Here is a 13046-nt window from a genome sequence, read left to right on the forward strand (position 1 = left end):
CTCTTCATGTCCCTTTTGTGACATCTGATCCCTTTGAATAAGGAACGCTGGTTGCTGGCTATGGTGTGGACTCATCGGAGCCTCAAAACAAGGCTTTTATAAAAGCAAGGAACTAGTAGGTTCAAGAGAGTGCCAAAAAGGAGAGGATGAAAAGTAGTTTAGCAATAGCAGCAGCATTCTAGGTCAAATGGGCTTTGCAGAGGTCAGAGAGGCTTTTTCAGTCATTGAAGAAAGGATTGTGGGAAAGAAATGGGGATAAAGTCCAATATGTTAGTTTTCCCCTGTCTGGGAATCTGTACTGTATTAGTTCAGAAATTTGTCTTTGTTTGCTTGTTTGGCAGGTGGTAAAAATAAAGGTCTGAAATGGGAGAGGGTAGCAGATCTTTACTTGAAGTGGTGGTTTCCTCTGAGTCCTTGTAGAGGCAGCAGTCTTACATAGTGTCATTTTGAGAGAGAGACTTCATAATAATTTTCAGCATAGGTTTGAAAGGAAAATCAAACATTAGTGCAGAGACCTTAACTGTCACTTGTACATGGAAAAAACAATGGAGGGACTGGGATACTATTCAGTTCCTGCTCCCTGGCTAGATCCTATCTTGTATTGCCTTTGGTGTAGGAAACACCACTGCCAAAAATCTGTTGTAAAAGTTACAATACCTTTGTGTTTCGATATCAACTAACAGCAGAAAGGTTTAACCTCAAGGGAAGTGCTTAACTACCTCAAATTGGTAATGCAGGTTAAATGAGTCCACATTGCATTTATTTTTCAACCATAGGAGAGTAGGTCTAGGTAGCTAAGTTAACTGTAATTAGCTTTGGATCGACTGTGGAAATGCTGAAGATTCACAGGGTGTATCTAATAACACTCCATATATACCTTTCTGATGATATGTCTGGTGAGACATATCCTTTGTGAGTCTTTTGATTTTTGTTATTGGCTGGCGTGTAAAGGAAAGGATTTACTTCTGTTTGCAGGTTTTGTGCAGTAAGAAGGACTGCAATTAAAGAACCTGTTGGAAAACATGAGCATGGGGCATAAGACTAGGAAGGAGACTGAAAATATCTTATTATATGAGAACTGAGAGTCACATGCAGGACTGTGTGAGTAAGCAACGTGCCCTTGTGGTGACGAAGCACTAACCACAGACTGGGTTGCACTAGCAAGACCATAGCCGGCAGATCAAGGGAAATAATTACATCCTTTTCCTTGGCTGCCATGATGTGTGTCCATTGTCCAAAAGTGGGTTCAGGTTTGAGTTCTGTGGAACAAGATAGTGACAAACCAGAGCAGAGGCAGCACAGTCTAGCAGAAGGCATTGAAGATGTATGTGAAGGTGCTGAGGCAGCAGGGCTTGTTCAGCCTGCAGAAGGGAAGGGTAAGGAGAATTTGAATGTTGTCTTGCATCTGAAGGAAAGAGCGAGACAGACTCAGAGACTCACTGTAAAAGGCTAAGACTGCAACAGTGACAAGGAGCAGCTAGGAAAACTTAATTTTGGCATTAAAAAATGTTCTTTATGGGGAGAAGCATTAAACACTGCCCAGGGAATGATTCCTGATTTCCCAGTGAGTCTGTGAAGTCTCCATGCTTGGAGATTTTCAAAACTCAGGTGCTTGAGGTCCTGAGCAACCTCATCGAAGATGGAAGTTAGCCTTGCTTTGAGATTCTTTCCAAATTAAATTATTCTGTGATTCTATGACCTAAATGAGCTGAACCAACATTAAGCTGCCCTACATCCTCATTTTGGAGGGCTGGAGCTGTGGAGCATGGTTCCTCATCTCAGCATTTCCTTGCCTCACCTTCAGTTTCTGCAAGGAAATTCTACGGGAATTGGGAGAGGAGGAGTGCCTCAGAGCTCGATCCATTCCCCCACTCCCACCATGCTATTGTTAGTGTATGACAATGGTCATTTGTTTTCTCTTTGTTTCTTTTCATTTAAAAAAAAAAATAAAAGCATGCATGTAGGCTCAAATATACTAAGAAGTATATTGGATTAAAATAGTCTTAATTGCGACAAATGTAAAGAAGTCGCCCTATCCTGTCTTGTGCTTTAACTGCTCACTGAATGATTTTTAATACCTATCTCTATGTACAAGTTTTTGATCGGTGAGCAACACGAGTAAAATGTGACCACAACACATTGTTCTGGTGTGAAAACTCTTAAAGTAATCCTGTGTTTTCCATTTTCATAATCTCTCTTAATCATTGCCGTAATAAATGTTTTCTTTTCCCATTTCTTCCACCAGCCTTCTTCCAAATGTATGAAAAAATGTACACTTTTTTAATACTGGTCTTTTGTGATGGTCTAACTTTTTACTGCCAGTACAAATAATTAGAGCAGTGTTTCTTTCTCTTGCTAGAAGTTTTAAGTACTGTCAGTGAAATAATTATGTTGTAATTTGGGGATCATTATAAGAATTAATATTCTTTAACATCATGAAGTTTGTAATATTTTTTACAACTTCATTGTAATAGACCATTTGAACTACAGCAAAGTAATTTTAGCCCATGGAAAGAAAAGTTTTTTGGCAGTGGAAGAAGTGATGAAAGAAATTGGAAAATAATTACCAACCTCTTAGCAAGAACTCAGAGGAATTATAGGAGCTCTAAAACCGTTACGAAGTTCGGATTATTCACCATGTAGGGGTTAAATCAACTGTTACCTCTTTAAAAATGCTTTTGGATATACTGTTTCTGTTATTATTGAATGTGACAGTAAACGACCAGCAGTGCTGTAAAACCAGAAGGTCACAGCACTTAGCGAACAGTTATAGCCTGAGAAGACTTACGCCCTGTACTTATTGGACTCAGAGGGAGCAATAGCTTGAGCTTTGGTGACTGATTTTGTAAGTCTGAGTAGGATATATGTCTTTTGAACACTTGGGTCTGATTCTAATCTCATTCAAGGTCGTTGGTGGTTATTTCCATAGTAGTAATCAAAGTGAGTATTTTAGCCATGGTAGTCTTCGCTTATTGAATTATATCTTCATTTCTGAAAGTGCTGATTAGCATTTAAACCAGGTGAGGTTTATCTGTCTCCCCATCATTGGCATTCCGTATGAGTAATGTGTACATATATGAGATATCAAACTGCACGAGTGCAGATATGACTCCTCTAAACTCAGAGTTCAGTGTTTTCCTAATTACTTACAGCCTATTGAGATTAAAGCGACAAGATCTGTTTTGTGTTAAACAAGAAGCTCACATTCTTTACTGATGAGCTACTCTCCTCTTTCCCTCTTGATGATCACGGGCAACATTCTTGCAAACAGACATCCCAGTCCCCGTCCCCCCCCAAGAAAGCCTTTGTAACTTGTGGTTGACCTAATTGTGCAGCGACAGCGCTGCTGCTGCTAAGCAGGGGAGGTCCCTGGTATGGCGCTGCCTTGGGCTTTGCACAGTCTGCAACCTGGAGCAGGATGTAGGTAAGCGGCAATGCAGGGCATTGAGGGATACTCTCCAATTTTACTTGTGGGTGAGGCGCCCCACGGAGATTTCAGTATGACTCGGAGACCGTGGGCCAAGTTCTACACTCTTTTCAATATCACACCCCACCTGAAGCCAGTGAATGGGGTCACATTTTACTGAAAAAAAGATCTTGGCATTGTTATATATTTGGAAACGCAGACAGTATTCTGAGGTACAGCAGTGTTTCAGTAATGTATTATCTGTGGCAATTGTTATTTATGTGTCCACGCCTGAAGTACTTGCTGAATATTCTTCTTAAACTGCATGTGTCTACATGAGGCATTGAAGATCAGAGCCTGTACTGAAATCTTCTTAGTGGCATGACAGAGAGAAACAAATGTTGAGATTTTTCTTTGTTCGACCAGCAACTAACCTCTGTAGCTGCCGTTGCTGTGATCACACTGTGCTTAGTGTGTGGTGGTTTTCTGCCTGTTCAATCCCTCTGAGAAAAAACGTGCAAAAATCACAAGGCAGAATCACATCTACTACTGCGTGTTACCCAGTTCTCTGTGTAGAATTAGAAAGTTTTAAAAGGTATTTTCTGACTCCTGGAGTCAAGACCACTCAGTAAAGTTGAGGTAGGCTTTTTTCATTTCATGTATTGTTACCCAGTAATACCCATCCATCTTCGGTTAGCACCACTGGAGACTTAATCAAGCGTGTGTAGAAGGAAGAAAAGATTTTTACTTAATACATCCAAGGATGGCTCAACTTTAAGAGAGGGGTGTTTTAGTGATGCTGTTAGCTGAAACAAGGTTGTTAACATGACACAGAACTGTAGCAGTCGTGTTTTATATGTGTGCTTTCATGTTCAGATGAGTAGTAGTGGCAATCAAAAGGGTTTGCCTCAGCCAGCGACTCTGTTTGGTACCACGTGTTAACTGTGTTAAAAATTAAGGGATCTTCTCAGTGAAGATAAAAGATTAGGAAAGCGCTTTGACGAAATGGTAGGCTTGAAGAAAGGAGGACATTTTGGTTTTGCTTGACCATAGGGAATTTAATCGTTGAATAGAAAGTTGTCTTTCTGTAGTTCCGTGCTTCAGGATGAAACTGCTGTAGAATGAGGAGGCTCTTACACTGGACTGGATGATTCAGCTGCCAAGATCCAGACATAGCAGATAAGGATTGATTCACACGTGGATCCTGCTAATAACAGAATTGATTTCCATTTTGTTTGTCAATATGTGGGAAGAATGGGCTGGGGGATGGCGATTCTGCTGTACAGCAGCTTGCTGAATCATATCAGGGAGAGACTCAAGTGTTGTTACTACAGTAGACAAGTAGGACTGCATGACCAAAAGGATCTAAATCCCCAAGCAGAAAGATGCAGGAAATAGTTGGAGGCAGGCAAGTTGCAGGCAAGAAGAGGATGAGGAAGTGAGAGAGACAGCTAGGGAGGAAAAGCCTGCCATCCTCATGTCAGGAACTGGAAGTAGGTACTTTGTTATAAATTGCTGTGCCAGCTGTATTGTGGAGGTGATTTATGGCATCCTGGTGACAATAGATGTGGCCTGTATATAGAGGTCTCTTTGCATCAAGGTATACTGCATTGTGCATTACTTCAAAATCTTCCTGTATGCTTCCAGTCTTCAACTTCCACTCTTTAAATTTATTTCTTTGCTATCCTACTTTGTCCTGTTCTTAACATATTGTAGCTTTTACTGATGCTTTGGTGGTTCGTTGTTACTGGGGATTTTTGCTTGTTTGAAAGCCAAGCAGGCCATATACGCTTACATGTTCATTTACTGTCTATTTTTGTGGGGGGTTATTATTTGGTATTTAATGTCAAATTATTCATATTTCTCCCTGATGTTGGTGTTTTCCTAACTGTAGTTCTGTCATGAGCCTACTCTAATCCATTCAGTGACACACACTTAGTTCCTGTAATTGCTGTTCTTAGATGGAACGATCTCTTGGATTAAATCTGGAATCTAGAGCTAAAGTTATAGAAAATAAGGTCAAAAAAATCAAGTCATATTACTTCCAAAGTCACAATAGAGTCTTTGGATCATCTTCCATCATTAATATTGATGCTTGACAGCACTTACAACTTTAATCTTGATTTGTAACCCTCTGAGTTTTATTGCTTCTGCTGTCAGAAATCAATTTCAGTACTTAATGGCATCTTGTAACCTCAGTCAAGGAGAATGTTGGTTTGATTTTTATTTTAGTTGTACTCAAAGCTTCACTGCTAAGCTACACCCTTACAAAATTATTTCTATGGCATTTTTTAACAAAGTCGTTTTCAGTTCTCTGATTTGAAGAAAATACTTTTGTGTACACAAAATAATACAGAAGTATTTTTGTCCATTGATCATTTTTATTGAGCTATAGTTTCATGTATGCTTCAAAAGTTGTAGATTCTGACCCTAAAAAACAGTCAAGTGAATGTTTAATCTTAGTCACACTTGTAGACCTGGGACTTCTCATATAATTAATATCCACCACAAGTGTCTGCAGGATCAGACCATAAACCATTGTTTAATCTTCCTTTTGCTTACTGAGGTTGAAGAAGAGAATGGAACACACTTATAATTCCAAATTAAACATTTAGATTAGTCTTTATTGATTCCTTTTGATCAGAAGAAGGGCTTGATTCTGTCTTCAGTCACTCAATAATTTCAGTCATTGAAATTATTGACCTTGTTGGGAGTTCCCCTTTAAAGGCATAATTGCAGGATGGAGTCTAGAGTTGTACATTTCTTAAGGGAAATAACAAAATAGTATTTTTAACCAAAAAACCCACAAAACAAACAAAAACCCAAGTAGCTCATAGGAACCAAACTAAAACAAAGTATGAAAAATTGTACTGTGTCTAATTTTCTCTCAAAATTTACAACTTTTAATAGAGTTAAACATGCAAAGGACATATCCCTTGATATCCTTTATAAATGACTAAATGTTGGAACAGGTTCTGCTTTAAGCATAGTAGCGTCTAATTTTCTGTACACTTATTGGTAGATTATGTATGCTTTAAAAAAGACATGATTGGTATTCTCCCACTTAATGCATAGGAGATTGAAGGGTGGTAAAAAAAAGTGGCACCCAGTGGGACAGCAGTAGATCCAATTTACCAGTTCAGTGTCCTGACTGGGAAATGCTGCCCGTTTTTACCAGTGTATAGACTTCGTATTGGAAATGTCACGATCTGTTTGGCAGCATGGCAGAAGGAAAAATGAGATCACGTTGTCAGAAGCAATAACAGGAGTGATTTCTTGCACCACATCATTTAAACTTGATCTAATTCCCCAACAAACTGTCCCTGGAAAGTTGTTTCTTCATGAAAGTAAGGAAACTGACTTGCTATGGAAGTTATAAAACACAAACTCTGCAGGACAGGTATAACAAACCACCTTTTTAAAAGTAGAAGAGGACAACATTTTTATCATTTTTCAAATCATCTTTACCCTATATACAAATATTGAGCTCCATCCTACTATTTCTAATGTATTTCATGTGTTTTTTCCAATTCCAAAGGAATAGCTCTGTGTTTGATTTATGTACTGATGACTTTCAGCTAACTTCCCTTGCTATATTTCATTTAGAGAGCCTGCTGCCTGCACATGATAATGTTTATGTAGTGGATGACACGGTTCTGGAGCTATCAGAGATGGAAGAAACAGCATCAGAAAGCAGCTGTTTTGCATCTGAGGACACCACGGAAGACTCGGGTGTTGTGAGCTCCCCATCCGACATTGTATCTTTGGATTCACAAAATGACAGTATGAAGTTGAGAGACATCAAGCTGATCAATGGCTACATGGACACAGCTGAGGCAGATGCGGTGTGTGGCACAGAGAAGAACGCTTTAAAGAACGCCTACAGCGATAGCGTGGGATCTGACAGCGTTCCACAGAGGTAAAAATTTATTTGCAACCAGCTCTTCAAAAATATCTTGCACGTCCTCCTTGTAGGGAATCATTTAAGAAAACCAACTTCTACTTTCTTCTGCTCTTTCATAAACCAGTACCAATGCCAAGTGACTCCTCCCAGTGAAAAGTTCACTGCCAAATCCCCTCTAGGGACATACTTGTAGCAACAGGCAAAGGTCACTTTTCTGTTTGAACTTGTAGTTACATTTCTTGCAAAAGACCGCTTGCTGCCCTCCAGAGTGAATTTCTCTAAGAACTCTGAAATAATTTTGTTACAGTTTGGTTTATTTGGTAGTTCTGATAGCATATGAAGTGCTTAAAATGTTACTATATATTGATCTAGAAAAATGACATGCAGGTCATAAAATGGAAAATTCATCAAACGGAAAAATCCAAGCCACCGAAAGCCAGGTGGAAAAGGATTGTATTCAGTGAAATTTGGGGATTGGTTTGTGGGTGTGTGCATACATATATATGTTCACCTAATGCTAACTTCCACTGGCATTATACATTGGGTTTGGGGTTTTTTTCAGCATATTTCCTTTTTTTTTTCATAAGCAAACATTTTCCTGCAGTTTTTGCAAGAAAATACGAGAACCTGGAATTTAACTGGAAGCTGCCTTCAAGCACAAGTGACTCTGATACTGTTTGTTTGCCAAAACTCACATAGTTGGTGGCAGGGCTGCAAAGGGAACCCAAAATTTATAGGACTTCGCAAATATAAACTGGCCAAATAGGAAGCGGTGCCTCCAGCAAGGAGGGTGGCCTGGTAATACTGACAGGGATCCGCTCTGTGTGATGCTGCAGAGTCATGGGACAGGGGCCAGAAATTCCTCTGAATTCTCAGTTGACACAAAGTCTGTGCTTTCTGGTCTCTCTCCATTCAGCTGCTGATCTGTAGCCCCTTCATAAGAGCATGTATCATGACCTAGTTATTTCCTTCCACGCATTTCTGAGGGAAAACTTCATCTTGGATCATGCAGTGGGCGATAAATTAGGGATAAATTAAGCTAAAGTCAGTATTTAACCTATTGGAGTGATCTCAGGGCTTTTCTTTATCCGTCAACATCAATGGGGAGAAGATCAAGCCTCGAGCAGATAATTGCTCAACAAAACATTTTTCTCGTGGTTTGTCCTTTTACAGTTTCTTAGGTCCTGATGCAGTCTCTATTTGGAGGATTAGATAGGCTAGTATAGTAACTGCAATTAACATTCCAGCCCTGATCCAAAAAAGCAACCCATTAATTTCAGTAGATTTAGATTGGGCCTGGTAAGTTAACTAAGCAATCCCAACTGTCCACAGAACACAGGATCTAAACTGGTTAGGAAAACACACATGCGCGTTGAGTGAGGAGGAAAGATGTTGAGCAACAACATCAAAGCAAAGCCTTGTAAGAACAATCCTAATCAGCGAAAAATATTTTGTACTACTTCTGGTTTTTTTAGTCAAATAAAAGATTGGCCACAGGTCATTAAGTGACACGCTCCCTCTTGGAAGTCAGTATTCTCTCCATCTTTCACTTCAGCCAAAGATACATATTCTGTACGTTGCATTGAGATTTTCCTTTGACACACAAACACACAATTTTTTTAATAGTTGGAAAGAGTGCCCATAGAAGAGACAATGGGAGATTTCATAAGCTGGCCAGAGGACTGCTGCTCAGGGGTCTTGTTGAGCCAAAGGGGTGGAAGCTGGAAAGATAGTGTGGTGTACTGCCCATGGCATTTAGGGAGGTCATTACTCCCCCTGCTCAGCCCCTGCGAGGCTGGTACTTTAGTACCGGTGTCCAGTCTTGGGCCCCCAATTCAAGAGAGAGGGTACAGAGGAGAGCCACTATGAGGGGCTGGGGCGCTGGAGCACATGAGGTATGAGGGGGAGAGGAAGCAACTGGGTTGTTCAGCTTGCAAAAGTGATGTGGGTAAGGAGAGACCTGATTGCAGTCTTGCCCTAAACAAAAGGAGGACTATGAGGCTTCTCAGGGGTACACAGTGAAGGGACAACAGGCAACCGCTACCAGCTGCTGGAAATAAAATTTGAACATGAGGAAACTCCTCAAAACAGGAGCGGTTGCGCAGTGGAAGAGGTTGCCCAGAGAGGTCAAGGAATTTCCACGTCTGAAGGTTTTCAGAACTCAGCCAGGCAAAGTCTGGTCTTGCTTTGCAATTAGCCCTGCTCAGAGGAGGACGTTGGGCTAGGCTTCCAACTTAATAATTTCTGTGACTTTATTGTGCTAAATATTCTGTATTTATCTAATATGTCCATCATTTAAAAAGAGTGGGTCTGGACTGAAATAGGAGACAGTTACTGTTGTTTGGGTAGTGCAGTTATTTTTCATAAATGCTATTTATGTTTTAGGCTCTGGGACAGCAAAATTGCTTCAGATCAGTTTTAGGGTATAGCAGGAACTTAACGTTTGTGATTCCTTTTAATCTTACGTCAGCAATGACTTTAGATTGCCACATCAGCGATGCTGGTAGTAATATCTTTTAAACTTTTATGCTCTGAACAGGCCAGTAATATTTGAATGTAAATCCAATTCCACTCCTAACCTGTGTTTGTAAACAAACCAGCTTTGAAAATTGTGCTCATCTAAATCCTTTTGAGGTCAACGTGCTAAGTTTTCAAAAGCCACTTCCTAAGTTTAGAGGGAATGAAAAAAAAAAAGGAGTTTTTTTTAAACCTATTTGTATAAAATTCTTGTTTTTGTGGGATGTAAATCAATTCTGAGTACAATTTTGGGTACGGTCTTGAGTACAGCCAAATTTGAAGAACATCAGTTTCAACTTCCACTCTCAGAAAGTTGCCACCCCACTAATAAAATCTATTAGGAGCTCTGAGATTGTATGTAGTATCTGTGTATGTATGTATACAAATGTATTTATGTATACATATTACATATATATATGTAAGAACAGGCTACTTTCAGGACCAATTCAGCTTCCTAAATTCGCAGACAAGTCGAAGTGCAGTTCGTGTGAATAATTGATACCAACCATTACTGAGTTTTAAACATGTTTCATAAGCTACAAAACTTAAAGGAAAATTTTACATGGAGTTTATTCATGCCTTTGTATCTTCTTCTAGTCCATGTGCCAAGATCTAACTCAGTTCTAAAAGGAAGATAAGAACAAAGAAATTGGGAGAGCATGTCGCTACTTTAAAGTAGCGGTGTTTAGCAGCAGTGAGTCGGAGTCCTCCTTGAGTCTGAGCTCCACTCAAGCCAGAAATTTTATTTAGTGACTAATTTGGCTGAGGCTTGGGGAAAAAAGGGTAATAAGAATAATGGAAATATTTAACTTGTTATTTTAAATTGTAAAGCTGACTAAAACTTGAGCTTTTCACCCACTGAAATAACTAATTCCTAAGGATATATAATGCTGTATACTAAAATCATTTTGTACTCTGTGGGCTGAGAAAAGTGTGCTTAAAATGGAAGCAAATTATATTTGGAGTGTGAAGGGCTATAAGAAAGTCCAAGAGCTATTTTGCAAATGCACTGTGAAGAACTGCGGTGAAGAGCGGAATCAAGTCCACAGTTCTTACCTAGGTTTGGTCCAGAGGCTTAGCCTGTGCTCCGAGAGATCAAGAATATTTTGCCACATTGCTTATTTTGGTTAATTGTACGTTTATTTTTAAAGTAATTTTCCTTAGAGTTTCTGGAATTATTTACTGGGTGGGCTGGATGGTCTCCGTGTAGCTGAAATGCCTGGTAGCCTTAGAATATCACAGCAGGGTCTGCACCTCGTCTGCTGCTGAAGTCAAGGAAAGTTGTGAGCGTTTAAAGGTACAGTCTTCAACAAGCAATAGGTCTGTCTGCACGTAGCAGCATATAATAGTATGGCCGGGTGGGAAATGGCACGTACCATGGGCTTTGCACATGCAGAAATGACAACCACAGCAGAGCTCAAATCTCATTCAGTTCCCAGAGCACAGATGCAGAAATTTCTACAAGAAGGTCCCCGGATTCCAGGGTTTCCAAGCTGGGGTCTTTCCTCCGTGGTTTTGTTTTCCAGTACATGGGAGCCACTTGCAAGTGCACTCTTTGTTTTGTTTTGGTTTGGTTTGGGATTCTTGTTCAAGCAATCTTAATCCAAATACACGTATTAATTAGCATGTGGAGTATCAAATCAAATGTCAAACCACTCAGTTCTACCCTTGGCTCTGCCTGTAACCTGTTAAACCATCTTTGTCTCTCTGCCTCTGGTATCCCCTTCAGCCACTGACTGTTGTTTTACGGTAAAACCCGTAACGCAGCTATCATATCTCACAATATGTTTGTACAGCGCCTGGTGGAGCAGAATCCAGACCTCAGCTGGAGGTGCCAAGGGCTAACCCTATATAAATAATTGACTACATGCAATGTTTGGCTGTGGATGTTTTAATATTAACTGCTGACTCTGAACACTGTACTACATAGTTCTCTTTCTTCATATCCTTCCTTACGGTTGATTTCTTTGTGTTATGTATCTGTTCACCAAATTTTAATATATAGTGTTAAATGAGTAACAAGAAAACCACAGAGAAGCTGAAATGTTGCTTATGTAGCAGTAAGTACATCTCATGATCTCACAGTGTTGCAACTCTGTCCTCCCATACCCCCTCCTTTCCCATCCCTTGTGTGGTGTCATCACGCAAGCTCCTAGGGGCAGGGATCAGACAATTTTATATGCCTATAAAGCATCATGCGCACCTACTGTCTGGAGCTTTATAAATAATTACACATTAAAAATTATGTTAAAATAAAATTATTAGGGACGCTAGGTCACGCACTCAAAGTTAGGTAACATTAATATTAAGGCTGTCTGTGTAACCTTAGATTCCCCCCTTTAACCTTAATTGCCCCCCTTTTGTGCAGTCTGATAAAGTCTCTAGTTAAAGTGATCATGCGCTATTTTGTTTTATTTCTTTCAAAGTTTCAGAGCTCAATTAATAAATGCAGGTATGCCACTGTTCACTCTCAGTTAAAATTCTCTTCCGGAGACAGGATTTTTAATTTCCTTTTGTTCTTTTTATCTTACTCATTACACTAGTATCCATGTGCCGTGCAGACTTTAATTCATTTCTCTGCACAGTACTCCCATGAGTTGAAAAAGTGGCTTTATCGTATTTTAGAGAAGGAGAGCTGATGCGCAGAGAGTCAAGGCGGACTAGCGACCAGTTAGACTGCACAGGACCTCTTTTTTTCAGAGGACTGAGCATTAAATAGCATTTCATGTATAAGAAGGCAGCTCTCCTTTTCCTCCAAACTCTATTCTTGGAAGACATTTAACCATTTTGGCTGAAACATAACAATAGAATGATCATGGGCATGATATAAATTATTGCATTTGGACTGCCACCTAGCAAAGATGTATAATCTCTCAAAGTTATAGGCAATGGAAATCAGGGTTTTAAAAGGGCTCTTAAGAGTGAGTAGTTTCACCAGCCTCTCTCAGAGCAGAAAAACCACTTCAAAATACAAAACTTTTTTTTTATTTATTTTGAAAGTTTAAAATGTATTGAAATATTTAAGAAGTAGAAGTATTTTAAAATGTAAAGGGAACTTGGCAGTTATAAAGCTAAATAAATACAGACTTGTCTGGGACAAAAAGATAAAATACTTTCCAAAGGTCTGAAAGGGGTTTTCCCCTCCCTTGATTTTCTGTTTCAGTAGCCATGAGAGCAGAATATTTTGTCACGTACAGCTAGTGGAGGGCATAGGGTGGG

At 39.6% G+C, this 13046-nt stretch overlaps 1 protein-coding gene across 16 annotated transcripts in view; it reads left to right on the plus strand.

Annotated features, from left to right (window-relative positions):
- Positions 1–13046, plus strand: part of COBL (cordon-bleu WH2 repeat protein) — a 178967-nt gene that overhangs the window by 143103 nt on the left and 22818 nt on the right. For all 16 annotated transcript variants that reach the window (XM_054190123.1, XM_054190124.1, XM_054190122.1 and 13 more), the window contains one exon: positions 7013–7325. In XM_054190123.1, the coding sequence (XP_054046098.1) occupies positions 7013–7325 (313 nt within the window). The remainder of the gene's footprint in view (positions 1–7012; positions 7326–13046) is intronic.

Source organism: Rissa tridactyla, chromosome 2 (genome assembly GCF_028500815.1).
Source record: "Rissa tridactyla isolate bRisTri1 chromosome 2, bRisTri1.patW.cur.20221130, whole genome shotgun sequence".
Taxonomy (NCBI): Eukaryota; Metazoa; Chordata; class Aves; order Charadriiformes; family Laridae; genus Rissa; species Rissa tridactyla.